Here is a 20,031-nt window from a genome sequence, read left to right as displayed (position 1 = left end):
CCTCAAGTTTTGGGAATATATGAAAATTACTTGGTGCCAAGTCAAGGCCGTAAGCAAGTGACCAACGATTTTTCCTAACAAGTGATGGCCTCCCACTCCGATCTTCATCATAAACGCTGGTCCTTCCTTAATTAAACATAATACACCATTTCCTCACTGATGACTCATACATTGCACTATCACCATAAACATTCTTTATTTGCCTATAAATTTCAATAGACCTAACTTTTTGCGCATTCAGAAAACTAATGATACTCCGTACTTCACGTTTGGCGGGATTTTCGATTGGTGCCGCCATTTTGAATCGCTGCAAAAACAAGTAGCGTGACCGCACATCATTGAGGCTCTGCTGCTCACGTTGAGGTGAAGGAAAGAGCAAACTGACGCGCACGCGATCGCAGTGGTCGGGGCTTGGCGCCGCGCGCGAGGATGTATAATCGTTCTTTACCTTCTGGACGGCCCTCGTATTTATTATTCGATCCACTGCCCCTCCGATTTCTTTCAATGCTTAACTAATGCTACTGTTATTTGTTAAGGTTTCCGTGAACGTAATAATTTACATCTTAGCAAAGGAAATTGTATACTCTCCAAAATGATTAATGGACACTGATTAAAACGTTAAGTTCCATGTCAGCAAGATGTTTTAAAAGTAAATAATACCTCCGAAGATATTGCGTCATTTAAACGACTATTACAGTAATACATCAAAGCATTATCAGACTGTTAACAATATTAATGGACATTAAGTTCCATATGCGTGAATACAGGTAATAAAAATGCTACCCACCCATCTCATAGAAAAAAAACAGTTCCCAATACTAATCTTGATAATGCGTGTAATTAAGTCATTTTCCGACAGTAATATGTCAAGGGAGAGGTAACTACTTGCTTTTAGTTTTATTAATTCCCATTGAAAGGTATCACGGTAGATGTGTTTCCATAGCATCTTGTTTATATGCGCAGTTTCAATTTTTTTTTATAGAAAAAAAAGATAAGACAGAAATGTCACGTGTTTGTTAAAAGGGAATGTTAGGAAAAAAGAAAAGTCCTTCCAGCGAAAGAAGGACATAAGTTCCCCATGCCGTATCCGTCGGTGGATCACCGATAGACAACTTGCGATATCTCGCCAAAAGTTGGCGGCCCTGCAGCTACGATCCGCAGTGGTCCCACTTCCATTTCGAAAATTATACCACAAGCGACAGAGACGCGACGAAACGCCAATGAATCACAAAATTACTCCCCCAAAATATGTTAAATTTCCTATATGCGTAATTTCTTTACATTAAAATGAGTCTAAAAACTCTAAAAGAAAAGTACCCCAGGATGGGTACGTGTTCTAGGCGCGTGTTCTTCCTGCTTCGTAACGGAGGCGATGAAGAAAACTTTGCTTGTAGGGGATAAATCGTTGAGTTCTTTTTTAATTTGGCCAATCAGAATACTCCTTTAACAATGTATATTCGACGATAACCGTTTGGAATCAGATAAAATGTGTTCATCATGTAATTTTATAACAAAATGATGCGTGTGTATTTACTTTATTTCATAGTTCTCCCATATCCACTTTCTAATGATGGGCGACAGTTGTCATCTAAATTCATACAATTATACGCACTCATCTCAAGATTTTTCACTTCATGATGTACAGGCAGTGGTTATTCGTGACCACCGGAGCTCACTTTAGGAATAATTCGTCAGGAAATAATAATAAATAATGATAATCACATGCACATGATTGGCGATAGCTCGTGTTGGTCCTTTCGCGATTCTCCGCGATGAATCGAAGGAGCGCGAACAAAAATGAAGACCTCGCTGCTACGCGGTGATAACATCAACACATCGACTCTAGAAATCTGTTTCGACTCGACGAACCTCTGCCACCAGTGGCACACTAGCGGCAATCCTTTGATACGTCGTTATATCGACGATCGACGTGTAGCGGCAAGTAGACCACTAGGTGTTGGCGACGTTTACGGCATTGGGTTATTATCATTGATACTGCAAAATAAATGTACAATGTTATTCTGTAGATAGGCTTAACTTCACCAAGCCTGTCTCTTTAGAAGGGCTGTATATTTCAAATCGTACAGTTTAACTTCTTCCGTACAGTGGCGCAAGCAAGTGCGTACGTCATGATGCTTGCATCGGCTATTACCGATAATGTATACATGTACCTGCGTACATTAAGAATTCCCTCCAAGAATCCACTTTTGTTGTTGAGTGATATTGCGAGGTGAATGTGTCTCTCAGCATCTCCAGTTACTGAACGTCTTCATATGATAGTTTATCAAAAGATAACAGCTTTTTACATGCAGTTGGCTGCATATGTCACATAAGCTTATATGTTACTTCACTGCTGTGAAAGTCAGAAAGTAAACCTGTAATTTGTTTGCAATTTAGGCATAAAAATGTCGGATTTGAAAAGTGATTACGAACTAAATAATGACCGTAAGATTTAATTTAATTTAAATTGTACTATTTAAAGAAATATATACCATTTAAAAAGTCAATTTTTAAATGTGTGAACGTTCTTTTGTGATGTTTACTCCATAGGATGGTAATCCAAGTAGAGCAAACATTACGATAGATAGTCATTAATCGAATTTTTCACCCGAGCGTTAACGACGAAACAAGTTATCACAAAAGCAATAGCTTCTTTCACCGCTGACTACACACAGGCGAAAATTCAAATAACAACATTAAACTTACGATTAGGATAAAACTTCAGCATCATTTAACCTGAAAAACCAACTTACAACAATAATTTGCTAGCATTAATATATATTCTGCACAATGCACAACCATGAGGCGAGAGTATCCAGGTCAGAATAACGTCAATGATACGCACAAATTGGAGATTATATTTAATATTAACGCTATACTTACATGTCTTTACAAGTAAAAGATAATATTATGACAACAAAAAAATGTTGATGTTTCTACATCGTAAAAATACAAACGGATGCGTTCAATATTACATTTTATGTGCGTTGTTTTAGCAGCAATGAGAAGGTGAGTCTCTTCCTATTAACTCTCGTGGCGCCTAATGATGGCTGCTTCTCACGTTTTCTCCTTGTTCTCGCTGTTCACGTGAGTCCCACCTACCATACTGACGTAAGCACAAGTACGACTGTGATTGGCTGTAGTTGATTGCCAAGGCCACTGGCTGCTTCGTCTGCTCGTTGCTGATATACATCCGTTGCGAGAACGTACAACGATTATTTACACTATTTGTTTATAGGGAACAGCCTTTTTTAAAATAAAAGGATTAAATTGTCTGAGTCAGGTACACTAAAAATAATGCACAAATAAGTTTATGACACTTTTGGGAGCAGTTTGTCCATCGTTCCAACTCAAGTTATACTGTTTGATAGAATGCTTTATAACTGGCCCTGCACATGTGTATAATCGTATTTATTATACAAACTCCAGAAGAGTGCAGTGTTGCTCGGGCAGGTTTCATTTAGAGACACTTTGTAAACACAATTTCCATTGCTTGTAACTTTGTTTTGTGTTTCTAGACCAATGTTCAAGTCTCATTGTCATGTGTTAGTGTTGGTATATACGTGGTACATTAACTTGTACGAAGCTATCGTTGGTACTTCTCGATATTCCTTCTTCATTCGGAAAATTTCTTTTTATACCATTGAAAATGTAGTTTGCACTATTCTCCTAGAACTTATTTCTTGTTCCATATTCCAATCCTTACTTATGATCGGTTCTAAGTATTTGAAACTATCTACTTTTTAATGTTGTCCCTTCTAACTCAATACCCTGATCAATTAATTTCTTTGATATTCCCATGATCTTAATTTTTCTTTTACTTGTAATCGTGTTATTTTCTTTCATTTTCTCGCTTCAAATATTATAAATAAAATCCTTCTTTAGTATTCAGATCTATTCCTGCCTGACCTCTAACAGGTCTCGATACTTTCGAATGGGAAAAGAAAAACGAATACATTTGCTAGTTTTTAAGTTAAATGCCTCTTGGTAGTTTTTGGATGAAATTAAGTGCCTCTTTTCACTTCTTTACCGCATTCATCGTAATAATAAAATGTATGATGATAAAGATACGATCTTGTCTCTCCTTTTTATAATGAGTCCATTAGAAATTTAGTATTGTGTAGTGTTCTGACATACGTTTAGCATCTTCAGTACCTGTTTCTTCTTCGTCTTCTTCTTATTATTATTATAATTATTTTATCAATTCTGAACTAATTCTTTTCTTTTCTCTAGCATCTTTTGGAGCACTGAAGCTCAAAGGCTTCTCCAAATTTCTAAAAGCCATATTTCATTCTCTGTTAAATTTTCCGCCAGACGTCTCCATCAATTGTGTAAGTATAGCGATTAGGCCCATGGCACTTCTTTTCATACCAATCGTGGAAGCCATGTTGACTATTCTTTATATTGTTTTCGATGACTTCTTAGTTTCATTTCAAAATTCTGCTGTAAATTTAACCGAAAACACGCAGTAACGAGACACGTCTTCGATGATTAGCACATTATCTATTGTCCATGGGGATTATAATTGTTCTTCCAGAATCTTGTCGTATCCATTTAGTTCTTCATACTATTGCAAATATCCGAACCAGAATATCTTTCCCGTTCTCTCATTATGTCTAGGTATATTCTAAAGCATTATTACTGTGTGCTTTAGTTAATTGCCTTTTATAGTTCTTCATTCTTATTTGTCCTCTTCTGATCTCTAATTGCATAGTTGGTTCTTATCCCTTATTTTAAATTCTGTCTTCCCCTAGTTGTTCTTCTAACTAACTAACTAATTTTATGGCTAATGGAACCCGAAGGTTTAAAGTTGCGTTCACAAAAACTCTCCACTGACTTCTATCCTTAGCCTATTGGATTCACTTTCTACTTTGCATTCCTATTTCTGCGAGATTCATCTTAATATTGTCCTTCCATCTGCGCCTAGGTCTTCCTAATGGTCGTTTTCCAATTGGTCTTCCAGTTAAGACTTTGAAAGCATTCCTACTTTCTTTCATTCTGGCTACATGGCCTACCCACCTAAGCCTCATATACTTGATGACCCTAACAATGTTTAGTAAATGGTAAAAGTTATGTAGTTCTTCGTTATAAAGTTTCCATCATTCCCCGTTCCCGTTCCTCTTATCGGTCCGAATATTCATCTCAGTATTTTATTCTCAAATACTTTCAGTCTACGTTCTTCCCTCAGAGTAAGCGACCTTGTTTTGCAACCATACAGTACAACAAGCATGATTATCATTTTATATATTTTAAGTTTCAAATTCTTCGACTGAATTCGCGATGAGAAAAACCTTATTTCAAGTATTGTAGGGAGAATAGATTATCACACCCATTGAAGAAAGGTTGAAGTATCTGAGATATTGTAAGATGAAAACATTATCTCATGTGCTATAGGAAAAGAGCATTGTCTCGATTTTTATCACGAGTGAAAATGGCCTCCTAGCTAGCTATCTTTTATTTCATAATATTAACAAATACTAATTTTCAGATTCAATTATAACTATTACCAATCACGATATACATTAAATATTATTTCAACTACTGCATGGTACTGCAAATCTAATTGGTCAAGAGTAAGGTCTCATAATAATAATAATAATAATAATAATAATAATAATAAATATTAATTTTGGACTCTTTACCGACGAATTTTTTCTGTTATTGTTTAGTTCTTTATTTTCAATGCCCCAAAGGGCATGTATGGATGTCATGAAGCTACAGTGAAACATATGGCCAAAGGTATAAATACTAAGATATATTAAAGACAGAAAACTACATCATTCAGCTAAGTAGACCGTTGGACGAAGGAGTCTCTGGCTAGTTGTTATTCCACAGAATGCAGATGAATGAAACTAAACACAACAACACACTGAACAAGGCTATGTAATAAAAATATATTTAAAAAAACACACACAAACACATAACTGTTTCAACACACTAGCTGTGTCTTCATCGGACTTCCACCCCTTCTTTATTAAAGTGGACGAAGGAAGTGAAAGTCCGATGAAGACACAGTTAGTGTATTGAAATTGTTACGAGTTTGTGTGTTTTTTTATATATTTTTATCACATAGCGTTGCTCAGTGTGTTGTTGTGTTTAGTTTTACAATACCGAAACAAGACCCGATAAAGTAGTTACAGACGAACGAAGGATTGTAAGAATTAATCGAGTTGAAAAACTTAATTGCAGATTGTATTCTCAAATACTGTTGAAACAAAGCATATCAGATACTGTAAAGAGAAAGCATTATCTCAGACATTGTAGTACGAAATTAGTATCTGAGGTATTGTAGGAAGGTAACATTGTCTCGAGTCTGTAGGAAAAGAACATTACCTTAGACCAGCGGTTCTCAACCTATTTCCTATCACGATCCCCATTTTATCACATCCTCGTGCCAGCGACCTCCTTATAATTTCTGATTTGTAATAAGCTTGTGTGGGATTTTTAATAGCCTATACCTACTGCAGAGATCTCACGATATAGATCTATTTCTGTAATAGATCTATTTCATGATCCATTTCTATAATAATAGAATTTATTTCTTGCATATAGTGCATACAGTAACTTCCCTAAATGCGAAGGATTAAAACTAAATTTGGTCAGTTCATTTATATTACAAGTATCGAATCCGATCCATCATACTGTTTCAGAATGGAGACCGTCTGAAAAGTTTAAAACGTCATATCTCCTTTAATTTTGGGTCATATGATTAAAAAAAAAGTAATTTCTAATTTTAGTTAAAAAGATTTGGACAGTTGTTAAAAAAGTTATTGAGTATTTTAATTTTCGAGAAGCCGCCACCTTGAGTTACCTTATATTGTTGTGAATTTGGTAGATTGTTGTGTATGTGTTCAGTATCGCCAAAAACTGTTAAAACCAACTTTTTTACGTTTAAAATTTAGAAAAGAAATAAAATCCCACACCAAACATCTACGTTCAAATGTGGCTACCATTGCTGGAAAATTGATTTTTTTAATCTACTCTGCACCTGTGGAAAATGTTTAGTAGACCTATTATTTGTTGTTCTTAACAGTATGTATATAAATAAAAATATTCTATCAGAACAAAATTCAAAATAATATTTAAAAATATTTTCCGGTATTAGATTCTAATTATATTTATCCCTTCCGCTTATCTTCGCAACCCCTATGAAACTCTCTCGCGAAGCCCTTAGGGGTCGCGACCCCCCAGGTTGAGAAACCCTTCCTTAGACACTGTAGAAAATAAAAATTATCGCAGTCGCTGTAGAAAGAGAACATTATCCCTTCTTTGTAGCAAGGCTGATTTGACGGAAACCTACGCATTTCAGAATTCCGTTAAGCTAATAATTTGATTAATGGAATCTTAAAGATGGATGGGATAACGCAGTCCTGTCACTTTTGTCACTTAGGTAAGCAGATATTTTTATAATGTTGAATTACAGCTAACACTTCCTCCTTTGAGAGTTTATTGCTTGTTTTATGTACTATTACGTTCAAATATTATTATTATTATTACGTTTTTGCATTTAAGAGAACCATGGGCTATTAAACTTAAACCTGAAGTGCATACATGTGTTGTTTTTGTGGTTTGTAGTGTTATATGTAATGTTTTTATTGACAGGTCGGATAGGAACTCCCCATTTTATGGCCCCAGAGGTTGTGGAACGAAAGCCTTATGGAAAACCTGTTGATATCTGGTCAGCGGGGGTTCTTCTGCATATTCTTCTTTCCGGAACACTGCCATTTTTAGGAACCAAAGAACGATTGTACGAAAGCATATGCAAAGGAAAATTATACGTAAGTAACAATAAAATTAGGAGAAACAATGAGAACATGTGTAAACAAGATGATCTAATTAAATACACATTAATTATTTGCTGAGCAAAACCATTATATTTTCATTAAAAATTAAATACGTGTTACCGTTTCACCAACTAACGTTTTGGTTTCACTAGACACTATGAGTTACAGGATAACTGTATAATCTTATATACATACACCAGCTAAGACATCTTTCTTCTGATTGGCTCCTGGCAGCAGCAAATCTCCTTCCTTCAGAAACTAGGAGCCAATCAGAAGAAAGATGTCTTAGCTGGTGTATGTATATAAGATTGTACACTTATCCTGTAACTCATAGTCTGATGAAACCAAAACGTTGGTTGGTGAAACTGTAACACTATTTAATTTTTAATGAAACTATAATGGTTTTGCTCAGCAAATAATTAGTGTGTATTTAATTATATACAAAGCAAAACTTCTGTGGAAAATATCAAAGATGATCTAGTGTTGATTGTTATATTTACTGTAGCATTTAGTTTTAAAGGAATTGTTTATAATTAATTGTACCATATTTCAGCTTGCTAATTTTATGATAGATACACTAACTGAACCTGCACTTTCTACACAGCGCATCATTCACACATGAGCATAAATCTCTCTAACATTTCTCACAACATCTGTACATGTCCCTTTACAGACACAGGTGAAAGACGTATTGATAAAAATCGGCAATGGGTACCATAAAGGGGAGATTTTTTTCGACTATTTTTTCAATATCTCGCACCGTTTGTAAGATTTGAGCATACTTCCGGTTGGAGTTTCTAATTCATGTATGATCATTGTTTTCTTTCTTCTTGCATGCAGTATGAAATAAGCAAATACATTACACACACAGTTAATTATAATGTCAGTGATATATGGTCTTTCGTTGGGCAAAACACTCCAAACAATAAAGATTCATCTTAGACTAAAGAAATGGTTATCCTTTGTTTTTCATTATCATTTGTCCATGAAACGAACGCCTGAGATATATACAACTCGTCTATACAAATATGTGGTGTTGGAATGTATAGCTCATAGGATATGATGGTTTACTTTTTAAAATTTGGACCCTTCCAGCGTATCCCTAAAAAATGTAGTTAAGAAATAACGGACATGTTTTTTAAATATTCAATTAAAACTGAACAATGTACACAAAATTTTGCAATCGATCAGTGAAAAAGAGCCTATGATTCCCGAGAACTCACTGTTGAAAGGGTTGGCTACAAACGGCCACAAACTTTTCTTTACCACAAACATATAAACCTAGTATTTTAATGTATAGATGGGTTTCATTCGTTGGACTTATTCGAGCAAATTATTTTTAAGTATTAAATCTACTTCGTTTCACGGTAAAGAGGATTTTTAAAAAAAATGTGATAAATACACGAAATAGATAGAAAAAAAATTGGATTTTTTTCAGTTTAACGTCACACCCTTATATCCTTTAGGCTAAAAGAAACGGATGACTAATGAAAGTGAATGTGCGGCAATCGAGGAGGAACACGGTGGCTTAATGGTAGAGTGCTTGCCAGTGAGAAGGGTCCTGGTTCAGTCGCCAGCAAAATAAGTTTGTGTTGGACAACATCGTGTCCGTCTTTTTTTTATCGGAGTCCGTTTCCTCTCACATTTTCATTCTACCAGCTTTTCTATCATCATTCACTTCCTATAATCCTTGTCCCTTAGCATAAAGGGCATAATCATGGGACATTTGTGTTGTTGTGTTGGTCTACCCTTTTCCACGTTACTCCGTAGTTTCTTGATTTTGTCACATCAGCTTGTATTTCGAAGCTTCTTAGATCATATCTTGTCCCTTGATAACCAGATAAAAGTTCCTTTTGTCCACCGGTTATTATTCCTAGCATACATCTTCCAGCTTCGTTGTATAGTATACAAATGGTAAATGTCTGATTTTGTTAGTGCCATATAGAGGAAAAGGAACAGAATACATCCAATTCAAATTTGCCGATGTAGATACATCAACATTTTGCATTTTAATGCGGAGCTGTTCTTTCCGAATGCAATCTAGAATACCTTAATGGGTATTTAATTTCTTATTTGACGATGTCATTCATCGAAGACTTTTGTCACAATAGACATAGCTATATACTTGTGTAAATCCCTTTATTTTCAACTACAGTACTATCTTTGACTTCCTCAAAGACGTTGAACATCGCTTTCTTCTTTTCTATATTCATTTTCAACCTAATTTAATTGCTCTACAAGTAAGATTCTTTTATCGTATATATTGCTGTTCTGTGAAGATCACGAAGAACACAATGTTCCAACGAAGAGGACATGGTTCAGTTGTTCCCCTTTTACATTTATACCTTTGTTCTTTCAGTTCAAGAACCGAAACACATGTTCAAATGCGTTTGTGAAGACTTCTGGAAAAGAGTATCACAATGCAGTACTTCTTCTCGACTCATATCACCTTTATACACTCACTATTGTGCCAGGTTTTCAACACAATAATGTTTGCTGATAACATAGCACTGATAGTGGAGCACGAAAAGGACTTGCAGGAAGCACTTTCAGACTTGACCGACCAACTGGAAAAAACGTGCAAACTGAAGATAAATAAGAAGAAAACTAAAGTGATAAAGTACACAAAAGCAGGACAGAGAGGGGCAAACGTATGGCTAGATGGAGAGAAAATCAAAGACATTAAGACGTTCCTCTATTTAGGAAGTATAATGTGTTCGGACAGAAGAAGTGAAAAAGACGTAAGTTCCAGAATAGCGCAGGCTAAACAAGCATTTAGTAGGAAAAGAGGACTTCTAACATAAAAAAATCTGTCGTTGGAAGTTTAAAAACGATTTATTAAGACTCCGTGGCGCTTTAGAGATCAGAGACGTGAACATTGAGAAAAGCTGAAATATCCAAGCTGGAAGCATTTCAAATGGCGCAGAATGCTGCGCATATCATGGACCGAAAGGAAAAGGAATGAAGACGTACTAAAGGAGGCTAATGAAGGAAGACAGATCGTGAAGATAATAGGAAAAAGAAGAAAAAGCATGCTTGGCCATCTTATTAGGCACTCCGATTGGATCACCGTGTTGATCGGGGGAAAGGCGGAAGGAAAACCAGGAAGAGGAAAACCAAGAATCGAATATTTAGGTACAGTTACGAAGAAGAGTCTATCAAAGTATAAAACAGCTTTCCCAAGGAAGAGAAGGAAAAAAAATTCTAAAATGTCCATGTTGCCCACCAACCTATGGACGAGAAGAGAAAAAGCAGAAGACACTTCCTGTTGAATCTATACAATACAACATCGAATTTAATACGTATGTCGCTACTGGAAGAAAAACTAATTATATTAATCTTTAAAAACAATAAATAAAAGCGTTATAAAAAAGTGAAGATACTGCATACATCGAATTGAAAGTGTGATAATAGAAATAAACTCTACAATTAGTGGTAAATAAGCAATCAAAATCAACATGCTATTTATTTACCTGGTATTTATATGATAAATCATTTAGCGAAAGTAATGATATGTTTTCATTATTTTCTAGTATGTAATTTAATTCGTTTTCTTTTCACGATTCTGGACTCCTCTCTTCAATAGTTATATATATATATATATGTAAAATAGTCAACCGTTGTTAATGCATTGATGCATGGAGGTCACTTCAACTCTTCTCCATAACCATTCCTCTTGGGCCATTCTTTTCCACGTTACTTCGCAGTGCTTTTTCATTTCGTCACACCACCTTCTTTGAGGACGTTTCCTGTCTCTTTGTATCCAGTCAAGAATTGACTTTGTCCGTCGATCTTAATTTCTTCTGGTAATATGTCCAGCAAGCTACCACTTTAGTGTATATTTTCATGGTAATACGCGTCACTCCTGTCATCTTTCTGATACGTGTGATACTTTTGCTGTCTGTGAGGTCATTCCTAACATATATTTCTCCATGCTTCGTTGTGTAGTTTATATACAGTGAATGTTTAACGATTCCTTATACACATCTTTCCATGCTTCGCGTTGTGTAGTTTCCAGACGGTTAATGTCTGATGAGTCCTAACATACATATCTCCATGCTTCCTTGGGTAGTTTGCAGACAGTGAATATGGTATAATTCCCAACATATATCTCTCCATCCTTAGTTGTATAGCCTGCAGACAGTGAATATGGTGTAATTCCTCACATACATCTCACTATGCTTCGTTGTATAGTTTGCAGACAGTGAATATGGGATAATTCCTAACATATATCTCTCCATGCTTAGTTGTATAGTTTGCAGACAGTGAATATGGGATAATTTCTAACATACATTTCTCTATGCTTCGTTGTATAGTTTGCAGACAGTGAATATGGGATAATTCCTAGCATATATATATATATATATATATCTCCATGCTTAGTTGTATACTTTGCAGACAATGAATATCGGATAATTTCTAACATATATATCTCTGCATGCTTAGTTGTATAGTTTGCAGACAGTGAATATGGGATAATTTATCTCTCCATGCGTAGTTGTATAGTTTGCAGACAGTGAATATGGAATAATTCCTAACATATATATCTCTCCATGCTTAGTTGTATAGTTTGCACACAGTGAATATGGGATAATTCCTAACGTATATCTCTCCATGCGTAGTTATATAGTTTGCAGACAGGAATATGGGATAACTTCTAACATACATCTCTCTATGCTTCGTTGTATAGTTTGCAGACAGTGAATATGGGATAATTCTTCTCTCCATGCGTAGTTGTATAGTTTGCAGACAGTGAATATGGGATAATTCCTAACATATATCTCTCCATGCTTAGTTGTATAGTTTGCACACAGTGAATATGGGATAATTCTTAACGTATATCTCTCCATGCGTAGTTATATAGTTTGCAGACAGTGAATATGGGATAACTTCTAACATACATCTCTCCATGCTTAGTTATATAGTTTGCAGACAGTGAAAATGGGATAATTCCTAACATATATCTCTCCATGCTTAGTTGTATAGTTTGCAGACAGTGAATATGGTGTAATTTTTAAGATACATCTCACTATGCTTCGTTGTATAGTTTGCAGACAGTGAATATGGGATAATTCATCTCTCCATGCGTAGTTGTATAGTTTGCAGACAGTGAATATGGGATAATTCCTAACATATATATCTTTCCATGCTTAGTTGTATAGCTTTGCACACAGTGAATATGGGATAATTCCTAACATATATCTCTCCATGCTTAGTTGTATAGTTTGCAGACAGTGAATATGGGACAATTTCCAACATACATCTCTCTATGCTTCGTTGTATAGTTTGCAGACAGTGAAAATGGGATAATTCCTAACATATATCTCTCCATGCTTAGTTGTATAGTTTGCAGACAGTGAATATGGTGTAATTCCTAACATACATCTCACTATGCTTAGTTGTATAGTTTGCAGACAGTGAATATGGGATAATTCATCTCTCCATGCGTAGTTGTATAGTTTGCAGACAGGGAATATGGGATAATTCCTAACATATATCTCTCCATACTTAGTTGTATAATTTGCAAACAGTGAATATGGGATAATTCTTAACATATATATCTCTCCATGCTTAGTTGTATAGTTTGCACACAGTGAATATGGGAACGCGACCACTTCGTAAATACTTAATATAAAGCTGCGCTAGGATTATTTTTCTCCATCGATTTTCTTTAGTATATGTAACTTCATCTTCTGGTGGTTCTTTTCCTTTTCTCATGCTTCATATGGCGTATGCAACTTTGCTTTCTTTCACTTTTGGTTCGTCAATTTTATATAACTTGCTGTAGAATAGTTGAATCTTCTTCCCGGTTTAATGTGTCCTTTTCTTTTTTCAGCACTATAATCTGTTTGTCCATTACTGAGGCTCTGCTTTGCATTTCTAAGGTTCATGTCTTCAATCGCTTTTCTCACGAGATTGCTGTTGAACATTTTTAAATATATTTTGTAATACATTTCCGTGTTGTCTTCCAAAGGTTCATATAATCTAGTTTGGAAGTCGCATTGTAACTATTTATTTTCATTTCTCTTTTCTTCTTCATCAAATGGTATGTTTCTTCGAAGTTTTTCTTCTCACGCTTTTTTATCGTAATATATTAACATCATAATATGTTCATAAACATCGTAATATGTTCCAACTTTGTTCAAATGTAAAACTGGATAGCAAATGAGATCCATCTGTGATCATAATTTATTATCAAAAAGACCAGTTTTTACGAAAAGTAAAAAAAGTTGTTGTCTTTCTTTTTTGATAGAAGTTTTCTTTCTTGATTTTACATGTAGTTGTGACAAATCTTCAGATTTACACGAGCAGACGGTTCTACCAAATAGAAAATTTATATGTAAAATATAATGTGAAACGTTTTTCGTCAATGAATGAGAGTGTGAATATAGGTAATTTGGTAGAACCAACCTGAAAGTTCTAACGTAACCTGAAAATGTAAGAAATCTGTCAAGATTTGATAATAGTAAAACCGTTTTGAAGGTAAGAATTATTACCAGTAATTTTGAAGCTCTAACCTAAATCTGTCGAAAGGGTCTATCCTAATAAGATAGTGAAATCGGCCCTTGATCTAAATTGTGTCACTATTGATCCAAAAGGTTACCCTTGACCTAAAACTACCTAAAAAAAAAAAAAAAAAAAAAAAAAAAAAAAAAAAAAAAAAAAAACTCCCTTTACCGAATTATCGTATCATACATGCTCAAAATTGAATATTTTTTTAAAATTTTGGTGGGGGTGATCGAAAAATTTTGAAAGTTTCACAGATTGTAGATACTATTTAGATGTATATGTGTATTTTTTTTTTCAAAACCATCGATGCGTATTTTCTTTATTTTTTTGCGTGTTGAAAATTTCAAAAAATTGTAGGAAAAATTTTTTGGGGGGACACGTCGCTGATTTTTTGGTTAAAAATTTGTTATACCCTTAGGTACAACATATATTTTTTTCGGGGCCTGAAAGTGATGGTAACATTGTCAAAAATAAATAAAACTGAAAACAAACGTGTTTTTTGCACAGTTTTTCCACCATTTTATTACCCTGAAGGTGAGGGTTCCTTCAAACAATTCTTTGCCAAAGATAACAATTTTCCTTTCTTTTGCGTCCCTTTCGCTTCTGTTGTTTTTCGGCTGCTTCGATTGGGTCCATTTCGGAATAGAAACACAAAATATATCTCCGTAACAGTGCTTCCACTTCAACGACTCTTGCACAACAAAGTTACACTCAGCTGGCGGTAGAGAGCGCTACCGGTAGATAGCGCCACTGTGTGCGGCCAGCGAAGTAAGCACTGATAGATACGTTCAGCCGACGCGAGGTTTTTTTGAGCCCGAAAACATACGTTTGTTTTCAGTTGTATTTATTTTTGACAATGTTGCCATTACTTTCAGGCCCCGAAAAAAATATGTTGTACCTAAGGGTATAACAAATTTTTAACCAAAAAATCAGCGACGTGTCCTCCCCAAAATTTTTTCCTACAATTTTTTGAAATTTTCAACACGCAAAAAAAAAAGAAAAAAAAAAGAAAAAAAGAAAAAGAAAAAAAGAAAATACGTATTGATGATTTTGAAAAAAAATTGCACATTTACATCTAAATAGTATCTACAATGTGTGAAACTTTCAAAATTTTTCGATCACCCCACCAAAATTAAAAAAAATATATATATTCAATTTTGAGCATGTATGATACGATAATTCGGTAGGGGGAGAGGGTAGGGGTCAAAAAAAATTTTGAGATAGTTTTAGGTCAAGGGTGACCTTTTGGGTCAATAGCGACCCAATTTGGATCAAGGGCCGATTTCACTATTATACTAGGAAAGACTCTTTGATAGAACCAACCTGAAAGCTCTAACGTAACCTGAAAATATGAGAAATCTGTTAAGATTTGATAAGCAATAAAACCGTTTTGAAGGTAAGAATTATTACCAGAAATTTAGAAGCTTTAACCTAAATCTATCGAAATTTGGTAGAATCAACCTGAAAGCCGTAACCTAACCCAAAAAAGGTAAGAAATCTGCAAAAATTTGGTAGAACCGCCTGCTCGAGTAGTGCCAAATCTTTTCTCGGAAACTTGACGCTTCCCTCTAGGCGCCTCTTAGGTTCTCAATAACACTTACCAATCCATTAGTGATAGGACTCTCAAACCTTTAGAATATAAAATTGGGACATCCTATGAAAATTTATGTTACTTTCGTAGTTACACACTTGCTTTTATGCTGAAGTATCAGAATAAATTAAATAATAGGTGACAGCTCACCAAAAGTGAGTGACAGATTAAATTATTCGTATTAATTGAGTGTCTATCACTAATAAAAGGAAAACATTTTAAATATCGTGCGAAATGTTGTTGTTGTTGTGTTTGAGTTTAACGTCCCGTTCACAGCGAGGCTATATGAGACGTGGACCTACTAATTAATGTGGAATCCAAACCACATGAGCTCCCGCCGGGAATCGAACCCGGGTCTCCCACGCCAAAGGCGCGAACAATATCGTGCGAAAGTTCATTCTTACGTGCTCGCATAAGTTTTGCCCAGCAAACCTCGAAACATAAACTTCCAGGACGCACTTAACTGTTCCTTCAGCGAAAGGCAATAGTGTTACTTGGCTGGTGTTTGTATAAAGTGTTGACGAAACATATATTTGTATAAAGTACCTGTCTTGAAGAGAACAGACATTTTTTTTTAAACAAAAATTGGTGGTCGCCGGTCGGAGAGAGGGTAATCATCATAAAGAGTATTCTAAATACATTATTCTTATGGAATTATAATTACATTTCAATAAAAATTGATTCGATAAAAATAATTGTGAAGGATGATTGCTCATGGTGTTTCATTAAATATCTTCCTTGTTCACCTCAACCATAAGCTGGTGGACAACACGGAAATTTTAAAACTTTTCTTTCCTTTGGAAGAGCTGTTTCATACTTAGATAAGGTCTCTTCTTCGTAACTGCATCTAAATATTCTATCCTTGGTCTTCCTTCTGCCTTTCCCTCTATCAGAACGGTGATCCAATCTGAGTGCCAAATAAGATGGCCAAGCATGTTGTTTCTTCTTTTTCCTATTATCTTCATGATCTGTCGTCCTTCATTTGCGTCTTTTAGTACGTCTTCATTCCTTTTCCTTTCGGTCCATGATATGCGCAGCATTCTGCGCCAGCACCACATTTCAAATGCTTTCAGCTTGGATATTTAAGCTTTTCTCAATGTCCAGGTCTCTGATCCGTACAGCGCCATGCTCCATATCAGGGTCTTAATAAATTGTTTACGAACGTCCAACGACACATTTCTTGATGTTAGCAGTCCTCTTTTTATATTGAATACTTGTTTAGCCTGCGCTATTCTGGAACTTACGTCTTTTTCACTTCTTCCGTCCGACGATATTAGACTTCCTAAATAAGGGAACGTCTTCACGTCTTCGATTTTCTCTCCATCTAGCCATACGTTTGCCCCATCCTGTCCTGCTTTCGTGCACTTTATCACATTGGTTTTCTTCTTATTTATTTTCATTTTGTATGTTTTATTAAATTTAGAAGGTAAATAAATAAATACCATTGTAGAGCAAAAATTTCTTAACCCATCCTTATTGGTATCTTGCTGAAAACTGTAACATAATTAGTCGAAATTATATTTAAAAATTTTGAGCGTAGAACACAAAGACAGCCAGCTTATTTCCTTTAAGCATAAGAGTGTAGTTTTATTTTGAAATAATTTAAAATTTTGAAATTTGTAGAATAAAAGTTTAACGACCTGTATGATAGTCTAGTGTGGAATTTGTTTTGTTCACATCCTACCTTCAATATTGACAACATACCTTAATAATACTGTTATAGGGAAAGAGGTAAAGCTTAAATACTACAATATTCAGTGCCATAAAGACACACGTACCTACTTTACCAACCTCGTAATGGAAATCTTTTCGCAGAAATTAATTACTTTATACAGAAGTATGTTTTATATCTAAGTTTAATAGTCTTTCATTGATAATTTAGGAAATGTAGAGTGTTTGGTGTAGTGTAGTGAATTTGTATATACAGGTAACATATTTTTCTCTCACCAACCTGCTGTTGATGATGTAAGATGGTTTCCCTCTTATGAATCTGGAAACGGCTCGTCCTAGTAGATTTTAAGAATGAAACTTAGACACAAAGTCCACTGGATTCACTATTTATCCAGTAAAACAGAGAATTAAGATAGTTGGTAATTCAGAGTGTTACTTTTCATAGAATAGGTGGTAATTGAGAGTGTTACTTATAGAATAGGTGGTAATTGAGAGTGTTACTTATAGAATAGGTGGTAATTGAGAGTGTTACTTATAGAATAGGTGGTAATTGAGAGTGTTACTTCTTATAGAATAGGTGGTAATTGAGAGTGTTACTTCTCATAGAATAGGTGGTAATTGAGAGTGTTACTTCTCATAGAATAGATGGTAATTGAGAGTGTTACTTCTCATAGAATAGGTGGTAATTGAGAGTGTTACTTCTCACAGAATAGATGGTAATTGAGAGTGTTACTTCTCATAAAATAGGTAGTAATTGAGAGTGTTACTTCTCGTAGGATAGGTTGAGTTTAGAGTTAGCGTTCTGAACTTGGCTTTTTATCTCTGAAAAGTTAAGGTGTTGGTCTGCTGGTTACGGTTGACTATACTAGAGACGGAACTGAATGAAACTAGAAAGTCCTCGGTTTATATACCACAGAAGAGAAGTACTGGAACTTGAAAAAGTACTGCCTGTGGTGTCTCAAATCCAAAATCTCGACATAAGCACAAAATCATCAGCTTGAGAGAAATACGTTCATCAGCATTAACTTCATGACACGGAAGTTCTATAATGGCGACAAACAACATAATTCTCATATGTAGACATAACGCTATTCTTTTCCGGCTTGTCTGGACGATTTAACAAACCGATAGAAAAAAAACGAAACTAAGTAATCGATGTGTGTAAAATAAACATAATGATTTCGATAAAATTAGAATATTGATTTCAATTTTCACTTTCTATGTCCACAATATGAAGTTCCTTTTGCTGAATAATTGATCTGTGCAAAAGATTAAAGTCAATAATAAAGGTTAGTTGGTATGCACGAGAGTGTCACGTCAGCTCTGGCTTTTTGAGGTCAACATCATCCGTCACTACAAGGAGGCATATTAATACCGAAAAATATGGTAGTGCTGTGTGAAATCGTAGTAGTTTTATTGTTTTTTTAAATAAAGCGTTTCTAGTTTGATTACCTACTATAAACTGTTAGCATAAACCTTAAGCCATAAAAATATAACCACAAACATCTCTCATCAATTTCATTTATTTCTTACGTCTTTCCACAGTAAAAAAAAGAAACCATTTCTGCTTACAATTTAGGATCCGTACAGGGTATTCTTAGATCTTTACAGGATATTTCTTTTAACAGTTCTTATCCATAACTACAAGTAACTTCGTCCGTTGTACCACAGTGCAAATACATACTTTTTCTTCATAATATTGTAAGAATCCATATATCCACACGTACTGAAAGTCACATGTTTTCACTACAAACACGTGTTTGTACAATTATAAACAAACAGTGGCAGACGATAAGAAGAAGATTACACCTTCAGGAAGAAACGAAAAGGATTCGGAAAACAACGAAGAAAGCCGACTGTCTCTCAACGGCTCCTCCGTCTAAGAAGATGGCTACAATAGAGAACGATCGGATGAGGGAATTAGTGCTGACCAGTGCTGATCGCTAACCTATCAATAATTCTCCCGAGGCTGTCATGGGCTACGGAGATCGCCTTTAATATCTACTCCTGGGGCTGCAATAAGCTACGGAGTATAATCCTTTAAAACCATCTCCCGAGGCTGCTATGAGCGACGGAGATATCCTTTAAGTACCTACTCCCGGGGCTGCTATGAGCTACGGAGATTGCCTTTAATATCTACTCCTGGGGCTGCAATAAGCTACGGAGTATAATCCTTTAAAACCAACTGCCGAGGCTGCTATAAGCGACGGAGATATCCTTTAAGTATGTACTCCCGGGGCTGCTATGAGCTACGGAGATTGCCTTTAATATCTACTTTTGGGGCCGCAATAATCTACGGAGTATAATCTTTTAAAACCATCTCCCGAGGCTGCTATGAGCGACAGAGATATTCTTTAAGTACCTACTCCCGGGGCTGCTATGAGCTACGGAGATTGTCTTTAATATCTACTTTTGGGGCTGCAATAATCTACGGAGTATAATCTTTTAAAACCATCTCCCGAGGCTGCTATGAGT

The 20,031-nt window shown here is 35.3% G+C and overlaps 1 protein-coding gene across 3 annotated transcripts in view; it reads left to right on the top strand.

The window, feature by feature from the left end:
* Window positions 1–20,031, top strand: part of LOC145684462 (peripheral plasma membrane protein CASK-like) — a 547,766-nt gene that overhangs the window by 492,404 nt on the left and 35,331 nt on the right. For all 3 annotated transcript variants that reach the window (XM_081756883.1, XM_081756882.1, XM_081756885.1), the window contains one exon: window positions 7,603–7,778. In XM_081756883.1, coding sequence (XP_081613009.1) covers window positions 7,603–7,778 — 176 coding nt within the window. The remainder of the gene's footprint in view (window positions 1–7,602; window positions 7,779–20,031) is intronic.

This window comes from Thermobia domestica, chromosome 4 (genome assembly GCF_964235325.1).
Source record: "Thermobia domestica chromosome 4, izTheDome1.hap1.1, whole genome shotgun sequence".
Lineage (NCBI taxonomy): Eukaryota > Metazoa > Arthropoda > Insecta > Zygentoma > Lepismatidae > Thermobia > Thermobia domestica.
The sequence above is the reverse complement of the archived record's forward strand: the minus strand, read 5'-3'. Positions and strand labels throughout refer to the sequence as shown.